Source organism: Squalius cephalus (genome assembly GCF_949319135.1).
Source record: "Squalius cephalus genome assembly, chromosome: 3".
Classification (NCBI taxonomy): Eukaryota; Metazoa; Chordata; class Actinopteri; order Cypriniformes; family Leuciscidae; genus Squalius; species Squalius cephalus.
This window is the reverse complement of record NC_137124.1, coordinates 5,742,461-5,764,455: the sequence shown is the minus strand read 5'-3', so window position 1 is coordinate 5,764,455 and position 21,995 is coordinate 5,742,461. Positions and strand designations below refer to the sequence as shown.

General features: G+C 41.8%; 1 protein-coding gene and 1 long non-coding RNA gene across 2 annotated transcripts; one reads left to right on the top strand and one right to left on the bottom strand.

The window, feature by feature from the left end:
- The first annotated feature begins 11,209 nt into the window (after positions 1–11,209).
- Positions 11,210–15,246, top strand: LOC307155877 (C-type mannose receptor 2-like). The gene is made up of 5 exons (XM_079866869.1): positions 11,210–11,300; positions 11,477–11,515; positions 11,608–11,964; positions 14,016–14,360; positions 14,525–15,246. Exons 2-5 carry the CDS (start codon positions 11,479–11,481, stop codon positions 14,884–14,886), a joined length of 1,101 nt encoding a protein of 366 aa, XP_079722995.1. The 5' UTR covers positions 11,210–11,300; positions 11,477–11,478; the 3' UTR covers positions 14,887–15,246.
- A 2,927-nt stretch (positions 15,247–18,173) lies between these two features.
- Positions 18,174–21,677, bottom strand: LOC307155889. The gene is made up of 3 exons (XR_013820604.1): positions 21,623–21,677; positions 20,817–20,851; positions 18,174–18,245 (listed from the first exon to the last, which is right to left on the bottom strand). It is a non-coding gene; the product is annotated as an uncharacterized lncRNA (long non-coding RNA).
- Between the last annotated feature and the right edge of the window lie 318 nt (positions 21,678–21,995).

Sequence of the window (21,995 nt, the reverse complement as noted above, 5' to 3'; positions counted from 1 at the left end):
TTCTCTTACGAGAGGTCTCTCGTATTGCGTAAGGTTAGCTTACGCATCGGGAACCCTTTGTCAACGCCGTGTGCGCCGAGCATCCAGCCCATGAATCCCAGGGAAACCGGGGAAAACACTCTGCTGGGAAATGTGGCCGGTCGGAGAGACGGGCCAGCGCAGTACAGGCACTTCATGCAGCATATGAAATAGAGCGGCGCGGCCGGTCTATAAACATATAACAGTACAAACAGTAGGGCCGGCAGAGCGAGCCCATACAGTACATAAGCACTCATAAGGGTAGGAGAAAAACGACATAGTCGGTCTCACATGAAGGGAAAAATTCCCGCGCGACAGAGAATAATACGGGCGGCCAGCAGCGCGGGCCAGCACCGACAACAGCGCGTAACGGGAAATAGGAAACAGAGCGGATCAGCCGGTCTGAGTCAAACACTTCACCCTGAGTATAGTACCAGAATAGCGCCAGCATATGAACGTAGTCTGCACACGAGAAATGGGCAGAGCATACATGTCACTTATGCTGACAGTATTTTTGCCTGTAGGGCAGGAACTTCCAGGTTATAAAACCTCACGAATGTTGATGGGGAGGCCCAGCCCGCCGCCATACAAATACCGTGATTAGAAATTCCGCTGGACCAGGCCCACGACGAGGCCATGCCTCTAGTGGAGTGGGCTCTGATGCCCAGAGGGCACTGCAGGTGTCTGGAGGCATAAGCTGCTGCTATCGCGTCCACTATCCACCTGGACAAGCTCTGTTTCGAGGCGGCAAGACCCTTGGTGCGTCCGCCGAAGGAAACAAAGAGCTGCTCTGAACGCCTGAAAGCGGCGGAGCGCGTGATGTAAACTCTCAGCGCCCGGACAGGGCATAGGAGGTTATCACTGTCCCCACTGTCGGATGCTGGCAGAGCCGAGAGGGACATAACTTGTGCCCTAAACGGGGTTCCAATCGCTTTGGGGATGTAACCGTGTCTCGGTCTGAGAATGACTTTCGAGTCATTCGGCCCGAACTCAAGACATGCAGGGCTAACAGATAGCGCGTGCAAATCACCCACTCGTTTGACTGAAGACAGAGCTATCAGAAAAACGGTTTTAAGCGACAGATACTTTAGATCCGCGGATTCAAGCGGTTCAAAGGGAAAAGCCTCTAGGGCCGCTAGGACCAAGGACAGATCCCACGAGGGAACCGAGGGGGGCCGCGGGGGATTCATCCGTCTAGCTCCTCTGAGGAAGCGGATAATGAGCTCATTCCTTCCCATTGCCCGGCCACGCGTCGTCTCAGCGAACGCTGCAATAGCGGCCACATATACTTTGAGCGTGGAAGGGGATCTGCCCTTTTCCAACAGCTCTTGTAAGAAGGAGAGCACCCGCGGGACCCCGCATGCGCGCGGATCCAAGTTTTTAGTAGCGCACCATTTAGAAAACACCGACCATTTAGACGCGTAGAGCCGTCTCGTGGAGGGGGCTCTCGACTGTGTGATCGTGTTCACGACCCCTTCTGACAGGTCAACGGGTATCCGTTGATCACCCATGCATGCAGCGACCAGCGCTCTGGATGGGGATGCCAGATCGATCCACCGGCTTGGGAGAGGAGATCCTTTCTCACCGGGATCGGCCATGGGGGTGAGTGCGACAGCCTCACTAGCTCTGGGTACCAAGTTTGGTTTTCCCATCGCGGGGCTATAAGCAGCACTGAGTGGTGCGTTTCTCTGATCCTCGAAATGACCTGTGGCAACAGGGAGATCGGAGGAAAAGCATACAGCGGGAGGCTGGGCCATGTCTGGGACAGCGCGTCCTCGCTCTTCGAATAAAACTTCGGGCATTGAGCATTGTCTTTCGACGCAAAGAGGTCGATTTCCGCTCTGCCGAATAGGCGCCAGAGAAACTGGACTGTCTGGGGGTGCAGAGACCATTCTCCCGGGGGAATGTTGTCCCTGGACAGTCTGTCTGGACCGACATTCAGGTGGCCCGGCACGTGCGCGGCTCTCAGCGAGCGCAGCGAGCGGTAAGCCCACACGAGAAGGCGTTCTGTCAGCCTGCACAGATTCCTGGATCTGACACCGCCCTGTCGGTTCACATAGGATACCACGGACGTGTTGTCCGAGCGGACTAGCACATGGTGATCCCGTATGAATGGGAGGAAGCGCCTGAGCGCGTTCTCGACCGCTATCATCTCCAAACAGTTTATGTGGAGGCATTTTTCCCGGTCTGACCACAGGCCAAAAGCCGGTTTGCCCTCGAACAGAGCGCCCCAGCCTGAGGTGGAAGCGTCCGTCGAGATAACTTTGCGGTGTGAGATAGCTCCCATTGTCACTCCCCGCTGGTACCAGTCGGCCGCTAACCAGGGCTTCAGAGCTGAAACGCAGCTCTGAGTCACTCTGATGCGGATACCGCCGGAAGCCCATGCTCTGTGAGGCACTCGGGCATTCAGCCAGCGTTGTAGCGGGCGCATTCGTAAAAGACCCAGCCGAAGCACTGCTGCGACTGAGGCCATACAACCTAGTAACCTCTGAAATGTTTTGAGAGGCACGGTGCTGCCCGGCCGGAGGGACGCGGCCAGGCGTCGAATGCAGCGCGCGCGCTGTGTCGACAGGCGGGCCGTGTACTGATATACCTGACCGTCGAAGGCGAATCTCAAGAATGGCCTGTGACGGGGTATTATCAGGATCTGAAAAGCACGCGTCTTTTAGATCGAGAGATATAAACCAGTCCCTCGGGCGAATTTGCGCGAGAATTTGTCTGGTTGTGAGCATTTTGAACGGTCTTCTCATAAGAGCCTCGTTCAAACGTCTCAGATCCAAAATTGGTCTGAGAGCTCCGTCCTTCTTGGGAACGAGGAAATAACGGCTGTAAAAGCCCGACTCGCTCATGGAAGGGGAAACCGGTTCTATAGCCCTTTTGCACAGAAGTGTAGCTATTTCTGCTCGAAGTAGATGTGCTACTTCCCCATTCACTCTGGTCTCGATACGCGCTTGAAAGCGCGGAGGGCGGCGAGCGAACTGCAGAGTATAGCCCTGTTTTACTGTGCTTAGCACCCGTTCTGATGCGCCTGGAATAGTTTCCCACGCTTTTGCGTGTGCAGCCAGGGGCGGAATGGCCTCCGGGCTCCGATCGCCGCGCATCGCGGGCTCGAGAGCTCGAGAGCTCGAAACGGAGGGGCGGGCGCGGCGCGCGCGCTCTTGGTGCTTAGATACGGCGGATCGCACGCAGCGATAGCTGGCCGTTTTACACACAGTGTCCCGGTGGCTTTAGACGGGGAACATAAAGTGTGAGGCGCGACGCGCGATGGCGGCGTCTGGGGCGAAAATGTTCGTTAGTATGTGTGAGCGCTCGAGGGCGGGCACAGGACTTACAATCAGGGGCGGGCGCGGCGCGCGCTCTCTTGGTGGTTAGATACGGCGGATCGCACGTAGCGATAGCTGGCCGTTTTACACACAGTGTCCCGGTGGCTTTGGACGGGGAACATGTGAGGCGCGACGTCGGCGTCGGGGCGAAAATGTAGTTAGTATGTGTGAGCGCTCGAGGGCGGGCACAGGACTTACATTTAAAACATGACCGGTCGTGCGAGGCCGTGTGACAGAGCGGGCAGTGAGTAGGTGTGGGCACGGAGAAGTGGACACGTGACCTACTTTTAACACTAAAGCGGCTTTTGCCTGCTTCATGAGAGTGGGCTCTGTGAGAGACACGGGATGTATAGTGCTTGTGTACAGGGGTGAGCACAGAACGTGGGCACATTCACTGTACTAGAAACACATACGGCGTCAGCCGTGCAACCAGACATTATGCTCTTTTGAAATTTTTCTGGGTTGCCGTGAGAACGGCGGATGCGCGCAGGCGAGCGGGTAGATACCGGCTCGTTGACTGCGGGGTAAACAGCTGCAGTAGCCGTGGCAACGGGGACTGACAGAGCGTTAAGCGTCTTTTCTTCTCTCGTGTTTAGACGCTCAAAAATACTCGAGCACCCTGAGAAGGTGTGGTGCGAGAGGCGGGTTCGCTTTCTGTAAGTAAGAAAGACTGGCCGCGAGCCAGGAGAAGCAAGCAGCATAAATTTTTATTTTCCCCGAGAGCTGGGATCGAACGCGGATCTCTCGCATGAAAGCGTATGATTCTGCCACTGAGCCACAAGGGAAAACACATAAGCTTTCAGTTAGCGCGAGCATATAAAAAGCGACCTCATGTGTCGCGTCGGCGTTTGTTTGCAGGCGTGCGTGTGTTTAAAACAGGCTCGTTTACTGCAATAGTAATATTTCCAGTCGCCTGAACTTAAGAGGGGACTGAGAAATGTGTGAGGATTGGCGGTTGTCCAGCCGTAGCGAGACTAACACACTCTCTTCTCTTTTCGCCGGTGAGTGAGGCGCGCACGCTGAACGCTGCTCGTGACCGTCCGCTTTGTCATCCCTTGAACGGCGCAATCTGCGCGGCCCAACGAGGGAGAGAGCGGGCTTGTTTTCTGTATGTAAGAAAAACTGGCCGCGAGCTCGGAGAAGCGAACAGCATAAACTTTAACTGCCGCGAGAGCGGGGATCGAATCCCGGTCTCTAGCTTGACAGTCTAGGATTCCGCCACTGAGCCACAGGGGAAAATACATTAGTATTATGTCTTGTGACGGCATTTGCTTGCAGGCGAGCGTGTATTTATAACAGGCTCGTATACTGCAATAGTAACAATTCCAGTCGCCTGAACTTAAGAGGGGACTGAGAAATGTGTGAGAATGGAGGTTATAGTCCAGGCCACGGCGGGACGAAAACACTCTGTTCCCCTTTCACCGGTGAGTGACGCGCGAGGACGGAGTAGCTTTCTTGTAACGTAAAGAGAGCTCCAAGACCGTCCGCTCCTGCCATCCCTTGTGAGCGGCGCAGTTTGCGCGGCTCGAACAGAGGGAGAGGAAACTCGCTCCGAGACCGTCCGCTCCTGCCATCCCTCGTGAGCGGCTCAGTTTGCGCGGCTCGAACAGAGGGAGAGGAAACTCGCTCCGAGACCGTCCGCTTCTGCCATCCCTTGTGAGCGGCGTAGTTGCACGGCTCGAACAGAGGGAGAGTACGGGTATCTATCACATTCGCCTCATCTCCTGACGCGGCGGCGGCGCGGGCAGAGCCGGCGGTTGAGCGGCCGGGAGGGAGAGGGCGAGAGAGAGCTCGAGGGAGAGGTTCCGGCGAGCTCCTCAGTCACAACAGTCTCCGGTGGTCGCTGCGAGCGGCGCTTCTTATTGCGCGGCCCGGCAGGGACAGGCGGAGCGACAGCTTGGTCGAAAGCTTCAAGTCGAGCCCGCAGGGTCGACATTGAAAGCTATTCGCACTCGGAGAGTGCGGTGGCGGCGTGCCCGCGGCCCAGGCGGAGAGCGCAGAGAGGTGGCGGTCTCCGTTGCTGAGCGGGGCGCGGCACGAGCCGCAAAAACGAGGCGTTTTTACAAAAACGCCTCGTGCTCTTTTAGAGTACACACAGAAACAGTAATAATGTAAAGGATATGTCGCCGGATAGCGTAGCAGGCACGGATGGCTGAAGGCGGCGAAGACGGCCGGCTTCCTCAGGCGCTGTCCTAAGCTTGCTGGTCGCTGGTTTCAACGGCGGCGGCTCTCAAGATCCAGCGATGCGAAGAGCGTCGCTGAAGACAAGAAAATCAGAATTTTAGCCTATGAGCGCTGAATATATACACGCTGGCCACACCCATTCTGACGGTTAGAAGGGTGTGGAGGGCGCGAAGCGGTTGCCGCGTTCAGAGCGCTCACCGATAGGCTTAAGCAGTTGCCGCCGAGCAGCCAATGAGCACGCTTATACAGCCTGCCTAGGTCTGTCGGCTGCTGCACTGCGTTGACAATGTATACAAAATTAAGGATAATTTTTTGGCTTCAGATCTCGAAGAAAGAAGACTTTCCGATGCGTAAGCTAACCTTACGCAATACGAGAGACCTCTCGTAAGAGAACTAGGGTCACTGTGGCAAAAGCATTGTAAGTGTTGTGGTTACTGTGCATTTACAATAAATCATCACATTAAAACTACCAATAGTGTGGTAAAAGCATGGTAAGTTTTGTGATTACTGTCTTTTTACTACACTTATCACAGTGAAACTAATGTTGCTGTGGTAAAAGCATGGTAAGTGTTGTTTTTACTGTGCTTCTACTACAAATACCACTTTGGAACTAATTGTAGTACTTTAATATGAATATGATTAACTGATTGAAGGTCTAGGCCTATAGCACGTCACGTGTCAGACAGTGTTTAATCACCCTGGTTTGAATTAGAAAGCAATAAAACACAAAGCCTCAGTGGAACAGATATAATGTAGTGACTGAACGTGAGAAAATACATTATATCAAACATTATTAGGACACTATATTTACGACTACTTATTAACATCTGGCACTCGTGAACTGATGCGTCTGTTGTTGACACCTTGGGAGCAGGGATGGGCAGTATTTCAGATACATGTATTTAAAATACGTATTTGAAATACAAAATACTATTTTGTATTTGTATTTAAATACATTTTTCCACACAGTATTTTGTAGGAAAATAGCGTTACTCAATCATTCTTCTTGACCAGTTGTTGATTTTTATCAACTAGCTTGTCAAATGTGTTTAAAGGTTGTATCAGCGATTTCAGGCCCAAACATAAATGATCACATTAATCTAATCTTTCCTAACGATCCGCTAGCTGCCCGCCCCATAAGCATGCCGTCAAAAAAATGTGTCTCTGTAGGCAGCCTAGGCTCTGAGATCTGCACACAAAAACAATTGGTTTCACCAACCACTCAAAACCAAAATAAATAGTGTTTCAACCAATCACCGACAGGGGGTGGGTGTTGTGAGGTTTTGTGCTTGTGTTCTCAGACTTCGCGCAAAGCCTCACAACACCAACCCCCTGTTTGTGCAGATCTCAGAGCCTAGGCTGCCTACAGAGACGCGTTTTTTTGACGGCCTGCTTATGGGGCGAGCAGCTAGCGGATCGTTAGGAAAGATTAGATGAATGTGATAATTTATGTTTGGGCCTTTTTTGTGCCTGAAATCGCTGATACAACCTTTAAAGCATTACTGCATGGTAGGGCTGGGTGATATGACACTACGGGCCCTATTTTAACGATCTGAAACGCAAGTATCAAGCGCAAAACGCAAGTAACTTTGTGGGCGGGTCTTGGGCGCTGTTGCTATTATACCGGCGGGATAAATGACTCTTGCGCCCGACGCAAATCTAAAAATCTGGTCTGAAGTAGCTTCATTATTCATAGGTGTGGTTTGGGCGTAACGTGAAATAAACCAATCAGAGCGACATCTCGCATTCCCTTTAAGAGCAGGAGCACTTGTTCCATGGCGGATTGCTATTATAACGGCGGATTTGCCAGACGCATGCCAGGAGCATGCCGAGGAGACAGAGGAGACCGACGTTCTCGTCAGGGACGTTGAGGATGGAGAAACCCACCCAAATTAACTTCGGTTAAACAGGCGTATGATAATTTGGGTAAATGTGTAAGCTAGATGTATGCTTTTATAATAAACTATCTATCTATCTATCTATCTATCTATCTATCTATCTATCTATCTATCGTAATAACATAGGCTATGATTTTCAAAAATGAAAACTGCTGCTTCTGTGTAGATGAGAGAATTAAAGTGTATGCGTGTTGTGCACACTCTACACTGATTATGGCCAAGCATGCGCCCTTAAAATAGCATATGAATAACATGCGCAACGCGCCACTGACTTTAAACTAGTTTTTTTCGGTTAGTGGCGGAATTGTTTTCTAAACCTGCAAAATAGCATGAAGGAACGTTTGCGCCAGAACAGGCCTCCTATTTGAGCTGAACCGCCCCGGGGAGCGCAATGTTCATTCCCTAGTTTAGCGACGTGCGTCTGTGGAAGGAAAAGTCCGCTGTGTGCGGGTGCAAAATAGGAATGATACATGCGTCGGTGTACAAAGTCAATTGCGCTGGGTGCAAGATAGGGCCCTACATATCATAGCGATGATATAAAGTTTGAATTGATGGAACTTTTTCTAAATCGTTTACATAGATAGGCCTATGTGTGGGGTAAGCAAATTTATCCGTGCAGCTTTTAGTGGGCAGGAATTACTGGAACGTTGGAGTGGAAAAACAAACACTGATGAATGATACACCACAAAAATCTTCAGCTTTTAGTTTTATTGTACATAAAAATTGTACAAAAAAAGGGGGTAAATAGTGTCAAATGAATCTAAATTGATTCTAATTTAAAATTTTAGATACACTTTGTAATTTTAATAAACTTATAGAAACAAATAAACTTTACATAAAATAAACAAAATTACTTAAAAAGCATTGAGACTACCTGCAAAAAATAAATTAAAATAAAAAACCTCAAAAGAGTTTAAAATTCAGTTTATGCTGTGGAATTAAAACTGATATTGAGAATTGTGAAACCATGATATCGTTACTGTGAAGTAAAATTGAGATTTTGGTCATATCGCCCATCCATATTCTTTGCTAGATAGCAGAAAAGGTTCCCACAGTTTTACATACAGTATGAATTTTTTAATAGTGTTCACCACAAGTAATAGACTACATTGTAACCAGAAATAAGTATATAAATGGCTGCTATTTTGCATAGGTTTATTTGTGAAAGAAAGAAAGAAAGAAAGAAAGAAAGAAAGAAAGAAAGAAAGAAAGAAAGAAAGAAAGAAAGAAGGAAAGAAGGAAAGAAAGAAAAGAGATGAGGTTAGGAATGAAAGGTAGGCCTATGTAGTTTCTTCATTCACTGTGACCTATACCTGCACTGGATGGACAATTTCACATGTATTTTATGTATTTTCAAAATACAAAATACTGTATTTGTATTTAAATACATTTTTTCACACAGTATTTTGTATTTGTATTTAAATACATTTTTCCACACAGTATTTTGTATTTGTATTTTAAATACATTTCCATGTATTTATGCCCATCTCTGCTTGGGAGTGAGAATGGGTTGAGATATGTTTGCAGCCTACACTGATTTAGAAAACACTAGTTTATTAATAAACAATTAAAATGCTTCGTTATTTTTTCAGAAACATTTATTATCATTAGCCTACTTTTGCTGGTGCTTTGCACCAAGATTTACACTTGCGCTTGAGCGCGGAATAGCCTAAAGCCTATATTCACCCAGGATTGAATATAAACACACGATTAGTCCTAATTGCTTAAATTAATGACTACTAGTCTAGAAACATCTTTAGTCTATACCAACTCTAATCAATAGCCTACATTTAATAGTTGACATTAATTAATTAGTAACTAGTATCCAGCTCTTTACATTTAATTAGTTGAGCATAATTAATGAACTAATAAAATAATAAAATAAAGTTTAAATTAAGATGCTAACCATTTATTTCTATATAGCATTGCTTATTCCACCACACAAAGGACTGTTTATAAGGTGACAATCCGTTATACATGTGAAGATTGTAGGCTGTATCTTGAAGATTTTTGTATTGTATTGTATATTCTGTTATAAAGACGAAGATTGACATTTCGTTGATTAAAAAAATATATGAACACAATGTTGTAAAAAATAAACAACTTAGGCTATGTTCTGAAGAACGTATCAGAAGAAGGGATAGGAAAAGTATCAAGTATGGTTTGAACTCTAACTCTTTTGTAAACCGACTCTTGTGAAGTTTCTCCCCAGTTGTTCCACATAAATTGGGACGGGAAAGCGCTTACGACCAGTAGCGTCAGTGTAATTAGCGTCGATAAAGTGCTGGCTACAAACAAATGTGCTACCTCTAGGGATCTTAAACATCGGGCCTTCTACGCGTCTAATAGCATGCATCCACTTCTTTGTCAGACAGTCATCGCTTGGAAAGCATGAAAACTCAAATATGGTTGTCACTGCTCATTATTTGTGAAATGAGCGACGCTACCGGAAGTCGCTTTACACAACAAACGCTGAACCGGATGTGCGTTCTAACCTCCGTGAAAAAGGCCTATTAGGTATTTATATTATTATTTATTATTAGGTATTTACTATGTATGTATTATGTCTGTGGGCCGCTGTGTCAGGGCTAAAGAGAACTGCTGTGGGGGGAGTCCTTTCTGTGGTCGCTCCACACTAAAAGATAAAAATATATAATTTCATATAAAATGTTTGACACTTTATAAAAGGATTGCTCACAGTAGACACTGATTGATTTGTATAGTGTTTTTTATGAGTATTTTGATCGTTTTATGTCCGTTTGGATGCGCTCTACGATCTTTCTATCTGCGTCATTTTCCATGTTCTTTCTAATGACGTGAAATGTATTTTGGATAGATGGAGCTTAAACAACATTAAGGGTGGGTTAGGGGTATTCTATTTTATACCCCTTCGCCTACCCCTAACCCTGCGCCTACCCCTTACCCTTGCCCCTTGAAACAGAGTGGCAAGGCGCAGGGGTGAAAATATTCCCCTAAGAAATGGGACACCACTACTACACGTCATTATACACGTCGTTGCTAGCGCCTACGTCACAGGAGATGCGCCAATGTTTATCACAAACTTCCAAGATGCCGTCGTCAGCTGTAGTCATCTCAATTGCGTGAGTTACAGCTATTTTTTTTTGCATTTTTCCTCTGAAGTTAACTCAGAAAACAACGGAGATGACGATATCTTCGACGCCTAAGTATTTTTGGACTTCAGGAAACGTTGCTCGTTGTCAGCGCGAAAACGAATGAGCCTCCGGGTTTCCTCAGGTGTCCCTTTTTGATAAAGAACATACAAGACTGGTTGCTCATGTTGCAAAAAGCACGAAACTGCGTAAGCACTGTTTGTTTATATCGTGTTCACATATAACCACAAGAAAACAATGCGTTCATAGCAGACGTACAGTAAAAGATAAGCTAATTACCTGCCGCAATTACATTCACCAGGTATCAGACATGAAAATATGTTGCGGGAAAATCGTTAACGAACTTCAACGATTTTTTTGCAAACATTTCTTTGAAGAACATGACCGTAAATATGAACACAAGACTGAATGTGACATAAAGAAAATGATTATTGGCAGTCATGTTGCCTCTGTAGCCGGTGTATGCAGGTACATTTCTCATACCCCTTCATTTAAAGTGTGGTCCCGAAAAATCTTAGTTTCAAGGGCTATCTGGCCCTTCCCCCTACCCCTACCCCTCCCCCTCCCCCTCCAACCAAAAGAGAATCGAGACAGAGAAACACACAAGAGGAAGTAAAATATGAAATAGGGGTTTTCACAGAAATAAACAAATGATGTGATGAGCTGAATGAGGGATGAGAGCAGATATAATAATCACGTATCAGACAGAAACATCAGACTCAGGACAGAAACACACGACCTCTAAAGTAAGAACATGTTCATTCTTCAAACACAATTACACTTTCAGATGTTAATATTGTCTGAATGATTATGTACAGTGAATGCATGCAGCTTTTAAGATGCTAACTGAAATTGTCATATTTTACTCCAAAATGAATCAGGGAATGTTTGATGTCTGAGTTTTTCTGTGTTTCTTCCTCAGAAATGGACCAAACTCTATATTTGATTCTTCTTCTCATTGGTGAGTGTGTTTGTTGTATTATTTATGGTTTATAGTTTCATCAGGTTTGACCCTGTTATGAAAAGCATTAAATCAAACGCTCTCTTTCACAGCTCTCTGCTCCGTATCTGAATGTGTTCAGCGTCAGTATCACTTTATAAACGTGACGAAGACCTGGACTGAAGCTCAGAGATTCTGCAGAGAGAATTACACAGATCTGGCCACCGTTGACAACATGAACGACATGAACGAGCTGAAGAAGAGTGTGGAAAGTGTTCAGGCTATCTGGATTGGGCTGAAGAGGACGAGTGTTGATAAATGGCAGTGGTCTTCAGGTGAACCTGCGCTCTATCTGAACTGGAGACCTGGACCACCTGATGGCAGAGATGAGTGTGCTTTCATGAGAAATGGACAATGGAATGATTGGTCATGTAGTAACAGCCTGACTTTCAGCTGCAGTTCATCTAACAGTAAGTGCAGCTCCATACAATCACAATAAACATTCATTTATAAAAAAAATATGATGAATATACTGTACAAAATGTAATACTAAATGCTGCTACATATAAAGGAGACTGTGGATATTTGTCACAGTTTCAACTTCTGGCTAGAAAATAAACCGATAATGAACATGTTGATCTTCTGTTGTTGATAACTCTGGGAATCTGACATTAACATATTTCTTTTTTCAGCAACAATATATACTGTAAATGATATAAATTGTAATGAATTAATGAATGCATATAATGTCAAGTAGACATACAATAATTTACACATCTTGAATGATATATATGAACAAAAGTCTTGTTCCGAGAACAAATTTCAGTATATATAATAATTTTGTTTTGATTTTTGAATTAAAACAAATTAAACATTTCAGACATGAATTTGTGATCATTAGCTACAAAGTATGTGATAAACAATCTGAACGCCATGAGCTGCTGATTTAGGTTCTCAACACTAACCCGTAAAAACTTCATTCTTAGATGAACTTTAAGGGAACTCACACGGACACATTGTCCATTGCAATTAAAAAATTAAAAAATAAATAAAAGATAAACAGTAACATTATTATTAATATTGGAACAATAATCATTTGAATAGCCTAAAATATAATTCTACAATCCAACAATTATTATTATATATATATATATATATATACTTTTTTTTTTTTTTTTTTACTGACACATTTCTATGGACTAGTTAACAAACATTAATATGCAGTGTAACATCTTCATCTGTTTGATGTGTCTCTCATTCAGCTCTGTGTGTCTGAATCCAGTTTTCCACAGAAATGTGTAAGGACACATAATGGAGAAATATAAAGTTGCAATAAATTTGTCATGAAAATTCACTAAATGGTACTTAATGCTATTGTCAAGTGATTCCTCAATATTTTGCACGGTTCTCAGTGTGCAGAACTCTGCCACTTTCTAATAGCCTACAATAATAATTAAACTAGACTTCACTCTTTGACCACACTTTTGCTCTCTTTCTTTTTTATTTTGAAAGTTTGATGCAGTCAATCAGTCAGGTGAAAAACTTTTAAACACAAGTACAAACACCACTTTAAGAGCATACAAAGATATAAAACAGGATTTTGCACACCACTACAAATGGCTGTTTCCTCAAATATGCCCTATTTAAGGGTGTATTCGTACACCGCCTGTGTCTACCCTGCTAATGAGCAGATCAACTCCACCTGGTGCTGTCTGGCTGGGCCAGCAGTTTGTCACAACAGTTATCAGCAAAATCAGTCTATGAATGACACATGTTTCTGATAGGGATGGAGAAATGAAGCCTCATGAAGCACTGAGAATTTCCCCGATTGTTCCAGGAAAAGATTGGAAGCATCAAGAGTGTTGAAAACAGCGCCATCTTGTGGCAGGTCAAATTTATAGCCACCATAAACCCTGTCCACAGCGCCGTTGTTTTATCTATTGAGAGGAAATAAAAGCCTGGCAACGCTAAATGTTCAGTTTTCTGATAATATAAATCACATATTAAAGTGTAGCAATAAATTAAATCTAACAATTATATGAATACTATTAATAAAAATACCAACAAAGTTGCTTGATGCAAGTAAATGGTGGTCTAATTACTTTATGGTTTCTATGATGTTTATATGCCAGAATATGTGATCATGTAACACAGGCTATAGGTCTATTTACAAAAAATAAAATAAAAATAGTAAATGGACTTAAACTTCCAAAAACCTGTAGAGTAGTGGTCTGAGTTCAAACATTCCGACACGCAAAGTGAAGCATTCACGAGACTGGACAGAAAGTGAGGCTTCATTTTTCGTTGATCACGTGTTTCTCTGAAAGCAATACGCGTTCCGGCACGGAGATTCATGAGATATTGCGCTGAAAACTCGATATGCGCTTTGAAGTTTCAGTGTCATGTGTAACATCACTAGTTTCTGATGACCACTGGTCCTCTTTACTTCCAAACTGTAAACTGGCGTAAGAATAATGAAGAAACTGATTTATGAATCTGTTTCCATGTGTTTTTCTTAAAGTGAACACAGGACTCGTCTTTGTCAATCAGACGAAGAACTGGAGAGACGCTCAGAGTTACTGCAGACAGAATCACATTGATCTGGTCAGTGTGAGGAACCAGAATGAGAATCAACAGATTCAGAAGTTCATCAATGATAGTCACATATCTAATGATGTCTGGATCGGTCTGTTCAGAGACTCATGGCAGTGGTCAGATCAGAGTAACTCCTCATTCAGATACTGGGCTCCTATTCGACCAAATAATGGAAACTTTACAGTGCAACAGTGTACTGTACAATTAAATGTTCTGGGTCAATGGTATGACGGCTCTTGCGACGGCCCATTTCCTTTTGTGTGTCATGAAGGTGAGCAGATCCTCACAAACACACACAATCCATCCATCACCTCCAGATATCTTAAAGTTCACGCTACATGTCTGACATGACAGATTCCTCCACAGTGTTTGTTCTGCATGTTGTTTTTGATCAGTCTCTCTCTAGTTTTTGCTTGTGGTTTGTTTTGTGTCCAGATAAACTGATTCTGATCAAAGAGACTCTGACGTGGCCTGAAGCTCTGAGATACTGCAGACAGAATTATACGGATCTGGTCTCGGTTCATTCAGACAAGATGCAGCGTCGTGTGATGAATGTGGTTAAACGTGCGTCTACTGAGGCGGTGTGGTTGGGTTTACATAACTACTGCCAAATGAACATGTGGCTCTGGTTGAGCGGAGAGATGGTGTGCTATCAGAACTGGGCTCCAGGGAACGGAACGACACCGGAAAACTGCAGCCTTACGAAGAGAAAAGGAGCAGTTCAGTCTGGAGGAGATCAGCGCTGGATCAGCCTTCCTGAGACTCACAAACTCAACTTCATCTGCAGCAGATCTTAGGAGAGAGAAGACGTCAATGTTTGTGTTCATTATTCACTATTTTCTTATTTACTTTAATTTGTTTGATTTGTTCTTTAGTAATTTCTGAGTGAATCTACTAACTGTTTTAAAAGTCTCTGTTTTATTTCTCTATGTTAATTGTCATGACAATGTGATTTTATCAAAGTTGTCTAACACCAATGATTATTCTTTAAATGTCTAAAATTTAAGAATATACTTTAAGAATATCTTTGCATATCTGTGTTTATGTGTCTTTATGCTTTTCACAAATCTTATCTGTAGAAATTTGCACTGCGTTGTTTATAATTTACTGATATGAAAATAAACTGATGTTGCATGAAAAACAATATATACAAGCACAAACAATATATAGTCGCAATCGTGTGTTTGTTGGATTCATTTGTCCATATAAGGGACTTCCTGGAACTTCATAATTGTATGAGTCCGTTTTGTATTTTCTGGGAGAGATTACCCTCCGGCTTTTGAATGAAACATACATTTCATTTAATTTTATTTTCATTCAGAATTTTTAAAAAGTGTATATATATATATATATTTTATTTTTTATGAAAATGGTGAATCTTTTCATTAGAGAAGACTCTTATTTGTCAGCTGTGTGTTTGAAGCCCTAAATATGGATTTTGTACTGTCAAAAATGCCCCAGGTTGTGCGACATTCACTTGGAAACACAATCTTTGAGTGTTTTTCCTCCAAAACTAACTGGTGTTTTCTTATGTTCATCTAAGCCTTATTTTGGTTTGAGTTTGCATTGTATGATGTCCTGAGTCAAGTGTAACACCCACTTGTCATAAGTGTACAATACTATTAACTGAATGACAACAGGTAGCAACTTCAATTGGGTTCGATACACTGAGCCAGATCAATGGGCCAATCAGAAGATACCAAGCTCGGAAGAGGCAAAGCAAACACAACACACAAGTTTGAGGTTTTTTAGATTTTTGTTGTATTAGCTATTATGATTTTTTTTCTTTGTATTGATGTAATGAATGAAATGAACAGTACATAATAAATGACAAAGGTAAACCAAATGAAATGTCAAACTTTTGACAAAAGGGGAAAAATATACAATATGATCAACCCTGATCAAGTTCTGATTTGAAATAAATTGATAAACCCAAAAGAAAACAAATAAATTTGTCATTAAAGCTTTTTCTTTCTTGACTCTCTGGTTGATAAATTCCCTCTTTCTTATTTTCCGGCTGAAGTTTAAATTTCTTGATTTCTCTAATTAAATTATGACTATTTGTTTAGGTTCATAAGGTTAGTTTTGATTTAAGGTCCTAATTTCCTGGTTTTACTGTGGTTTAAACCAGTTGCTTCCAATACACTCAAATCAAAGTTTTGAGTCAAATGATTCAATTAGAGTAACAAATTGACATGAATTTACCCCAAAAATGAACAATACCCGAATAACACTTCTCTTAAGAGATATACAAAATAAATGGTAAACAAGGTCACAAAACTGCAAAAATAAATGTTAAAAACCTCTCAGTCCATTCAATAAACTCAGTTCAGAAAAATATACCTGAGTCCTGTAGCGTTTATACGCCCGTATAAATATAATTAATTATTATTCATAACTGATTATGATCAATAATTAATTATTTCATTTTTTTCAGAATTTAAGGTAGCAGAATCAATAGTATGATCATTTTATCAGTTCATCCAATGAACAGAAAGCATAAACAATTATTAACTCTAGGAAATATAATATCTTCCTGGCCAAGAAAGAATAATTCCCCGCTAACAGTAAATTAAGAAATAAATCAAGGGTAAAAGCATAGGTAACTTCGATCGCAGTTCAAGACAATAAATTCGTAAGCACATAACACAAGTAATACTTCTCTGTTCAAATACAAACAATACTTTATTGATTATATACTAACACATAAAACTAATATCTAACACAAACACACGCATACACACACATTCATACAAGTTGCTGAAAGAAAGAGAGAAAGAGTTTGGGAAGAATGAGTTTAAGAGTGAGATGATGAAATCTCAAGATTCTATGCACTTATAAGACATAACCTGAACGAACCATCAAGCATTAATTCAACCCTTCTCTCGTTTTAGGCAGGTTAGTACATTTATATCAATGCACCAGTTCAGTTTAAGAGTCTGGAGGTACTTGCGTCTTTGCTTTTGGGGATTCCCTTTGTCGGGTACAAGGGGGTTTTCCGAGTTCGTTGGCTGGTCTCCTCGTGCCTGGATAGATGTCTGCGGCGGCCAATCACGTGGTGTACTGGAAGTCTTTGAAGTTGAAAGCGTGCGTTGCAGCCATGAATCGTGGACCGAAACTTTGCAGCAACTTAACTTAAATGAGTAGCCTTTTAACATTTTACCAATCACACAGATGTGGCTACAACACTATATCTGCCACGCAATTTCGTCTAGCCTACATCTCATAATTTTGGGTTCAAACCACTTATCTATCTAGAATGACATGTCATTAAATAGATCAGTCCCAGCAAGCAATTTCGCGTCTAATAGACGTCTAATAGCCGTCTAAACACAGCCCAGACGTCTAGGCTAAATCGAGGCTAATTTTGGGCTGTCAGTGAAAATCTAATAGACGTCTAAACATAGCCCAAGAATAGACAGCTATTGAATGACTACATATATACGTCTAATAGACGTCTAACCATAGCCCAAGAATAGACAGCTATTGAACGACTATATTTATACGTCCAATAGACGTCTAACCATAGCCCAAGAATAGACAGCTATTGAACGACTATATTTATACGTCCAATAGACGTCTAACCATAGCCCAAGAATAGACAGCTATTGAACGACTATATTTATACGTCCAATAGACGTCTAACCATAGCCCAAGAATAGACTAGTCATCAATTAGACCACTATTAAACGACTACATATATACGTCTAATAGACAGGCAATATGGGTCTAGGCTAAAACAAGGCTTATTTTGGGCTGTCAGTGAAAATCTAATAGACGTCTAACCATAGCCCAAGAATAGACTAGTCATCAATTACACTACATATACATGTAATAGACAACAAAATGAGGCATAAGGATTCTTTTCACTCAAAAATAACAGGTTCTCATAAATGAAAATCCATCCAAACTAATTGAATATAAAGGGATTTATTTTGAACAATTATATAGACAACATTCAAACATAAAAATGAACAAATAAAACATTTGAAAAATATGTAAAACAAATTAAGATATTAAAATTTTTAATTAACAACTGTTTATTTAGATCCATAACCCCCACCCCCTGCCCTCCCTGGAGCTTGTTTGAAATGATTTGAAATAACGTTTTTTATTTCACATTCCGTAGCTGATGGACAGCTGGTCATCACTGCGTCTGCCAAATGAGAAAAAGGAAAGAATTATTGCTCAAGAAAAGCAATTAACTAACAATTAAGCAAATTAACTAATTACAGTCAATCACTTTTACTAGGATGCACACTAGAGCTGGCCAATATAGAGTTAACAGAATATACACTCACCTAAAGGATTATTAGGAACACCATACTAATACTGTGTTTGACCCCCTTTCGCCTTCAGAACTGCCTTAATTCTACGTGGCATTGATTCAACAAGGTGCTGAAAGCATTCTTTAGAAATGTTGGCCCATATTGATAGGATAGCATCTTGCAGTTGATGGAGATTTGTGGGATGCACATCCAGGGCATGAAGCTCCCGTTCCACCACATCCCAAAGATGCTCTATTGGGTTGAGATCTGGTGATGTGGGGGCCATTTTAGTACAGTGAACTCATTGTCATGTTTAAGAAACCAATTTGAAATGATTCGAGCTTTGTGACATGGTGCATTATCCTGCTGGAAGTAGCCATCAGAGGATGGGTACATGGTGGTCATAAAGGGATGGACATGGTCAGAAACAATGCTCAGGTAGGCCGTGGCATTTAAACGATGCCCAATTGGCACTAAGGGGCCTAAAGTGTGCCAAGAAAACATCCCCCACACCATTACACCACCACCACCAGCCTGCACAGTGGTAACAAGGCATGATGGATCCATGTTCTCATTCTGTTTACGCCAAATTCTGACTCTACCATCTGAATGTCTCAACAGAAATCGAGACTCATCAGACCAGGCAACATTTTTCCAGTCTTCAACTGTCCAATTTTGGTGAGCTCGTGCAAATTGTAGCCTCTTTTTCCTATTTGTAGTGGAGATGAGTGGTACCCGGTGGGGTCTTCTGCTGTTGTAGCCCATCCGCCTCAAGGTTGTTCGTGTTGTGGCTTCACAAATGCTTTGCTGCATACCTCGGTTGTAACAAGTGGTTATTTCAGTCAAAGTTGCTCTTCTATCAGCTTGAATCAGTCGGCCCATTCTCCTCTGACCTCTAGCATCAACAAGGCATTTTCGCCCACAGGACTGCCGCATACTGGATGTTTTTCCCTTTTCACACCATTCTTTGTAAACCCTAGAAATGGTTGTGCGTGAAAATCCCAGTAACTGAGCAGATTGTGAAATACTCAGACCGGCACGTCTGGCACCAACAACCATGCCACGCTCAAAATGGCTTAAATCACCTTTCTTTCCCATTCTGACATTCAGTTTGGAGTTCAGGAGATTGTCTTGACCAGGACCACACCCCAAAATGCAGTGAAGCAACTGCCATGTGATTGGTTGATTAGATAATTGCATTAATGAGAAATTGAACAGGTGTTCCTAATAATCTTTTAGGTGAGTGTAGATTGAGACTATATAATTTATATCAATATAGACAATAATTTATATCAATATTATAAATAAATGAATATCAATAATTGAACATTTTTGCTCGCGTAATGGTGATGCAATACGGGGTGTAACGATACGCGTATTGAACAATTCTGTACAAGGCATATATATATATATATATTTATATATATATATATAGGCTATATACACACACACATACATATACATATATATCTGAAATTTTCTTCTCGAATGTTCATTTTTATCAAGCTCATATATGCAAGTTCAGTAATTTCACTTAAATGGCAATGAAAATTACCTATTAATTGTCATTTAAGTGAAATTACTGAACTTACATATATGAGCTTGATAAAAATGAACATTCGAGAAGAAAATTTCAGATGGCACTTAGAGGCTTTTGCATCTGAACTCTTCATATACATATACAGTGATGGGAATAACGGCGTTATAAATAAACGGCGTTATTTTTTTCAATAATGAGTAATCAAACTAATTATTGCTTCCTCCATTAAAAACGGCGTTCTCGTTACTGTCATTAAAAATGTGGCGTTACTATAATTGAGCTCACTGAAGCGTTTTTCAGAGCAGTCTGTGTGAGAAAATGAACAGTATTTATATCGTTTTTACCTCTTGTACACAGCCACGTCCAAGTGATATGAGGGCTCGCGTGCTTCCAGGTGTGTGATGCGTCCGCGTTCTGGCTTAATTCGCGCAAGCGCCGCACTTAGACTAAGCCAGAACGCGCACACACCGAAGCACGCGCGCCCTCAGATCACTTAGACGTGGCTGTGTATAAGAGGTAAAAACAATACAAATACTGTTCGTTTTCTGACACAAACCACTCGTTTCGTGTCTTAGGCCATCAGTGTGTACTTATGGTGGGGAATTGTTTAATTTGGACTTCTCTGTGCATGCTCTTTCAGGTGGTGACCATATAGACCTGCATTATATGACTGACAGACAAGAACAGTTTGACCTAAAAATATAAAAATTGAAACTACTGAAACAAAGACACCTACATCTTGGATGCCCATAAGGTGAGCTAAAACATATCAAAATTTAATTTCAAAGTGAACTATCACTATAAATCATTCTTTATCACTTACTCATATAACTCTAATAAACATAAAAAGATACTTATAGGCGTAGTTCACTTAAAAAAAAAAAAAAAAAAAAAAAAAAACATGTAATCATTTACTCACTTTCACTTGGTTCCAAACCTGTATATGTCTTTCTTCTGTTGAACACACACAAAAAAATATATATTTTGATGAATGTTGGTAACAAGACATTTAATGGTAGTCATTGACAAGTACTTTGTTGACTGATTGCAGGATAATTTGCAATAAACAGTGTCTAAATCAAATAAAGTGGATTACATCACTCCAGTTCTGAGGTTTTTACACTGGCTATCTGTCTGTCAAAAAATTAATATAAAAAAAAACTACAGTTGGTTATTAAAGTAACATTTTAAGACCAAAGTAAATTTCTAATCTTCTGATGCACTGAACCATCCAGAGCAGACCTCTCAGGACATCTGGGACAGTAGCCAGCTACTTTTATATCTCCAAAGTCAAAACAAAACATGGAGAAGCAGCATTCAGATTTATATCTGAAACAAATTCACTGAAAACTGAATGTATGCTGCATATTTTAATTATTTACAAACAAGACTTTATGTTTTTTTTCTTTTCGTGTTGCACTATGCTGCTGTTAAATTTTATATAAAGTACTTACAAAATTTGCTTTAAATCAACTGTAATTTAAAAACCAAAATATACTGGTATCTTATTAATAATAAAAAAATAGTAATGATAAGTTTCATAGTTTCATGCTTACCACATTCATTTAATTTAGATACATTTGCAATAACACGTGCAGGTAACGTTAACTTTTTGGAGAAAAATAGTACTCTGCAATGTTAATGTTAAAATGTCACGGTTCCTACACATTATAACAACTAACTAATTTAAACAATGAACATATCAAAAATAACACGCATACTTACAAGATCGAAGTATAAATGTTCAGATTTTCACTCAGACCGTTGCTCTCCGACAGCTGCCTCATGTAAAATAAAATGGCGGAAATGTTTTCGCGAAATTTGGCTAAAGTGATCTAGTCGCGCAATGCCAGTAGTCCCAGTAGACATGTCTCAGTAGTGTTTCGATTGTGCCATCTAGCGGTTGGGAAATGCAATTGCATTTGATTTGATTTTTTATCGTAGATTGTGTATGAATGTTTGACATAAAACATATTAAGCTGTGTGAGCGAAAACATTTAAAAGACTAATATTCTTATACTAGATCGCTGGTCTGAATCTGGGCTATAGCCAAGCCGTACGTAGACCAGATTGCTTTGATTTCGCCAGGTGGGCTAAA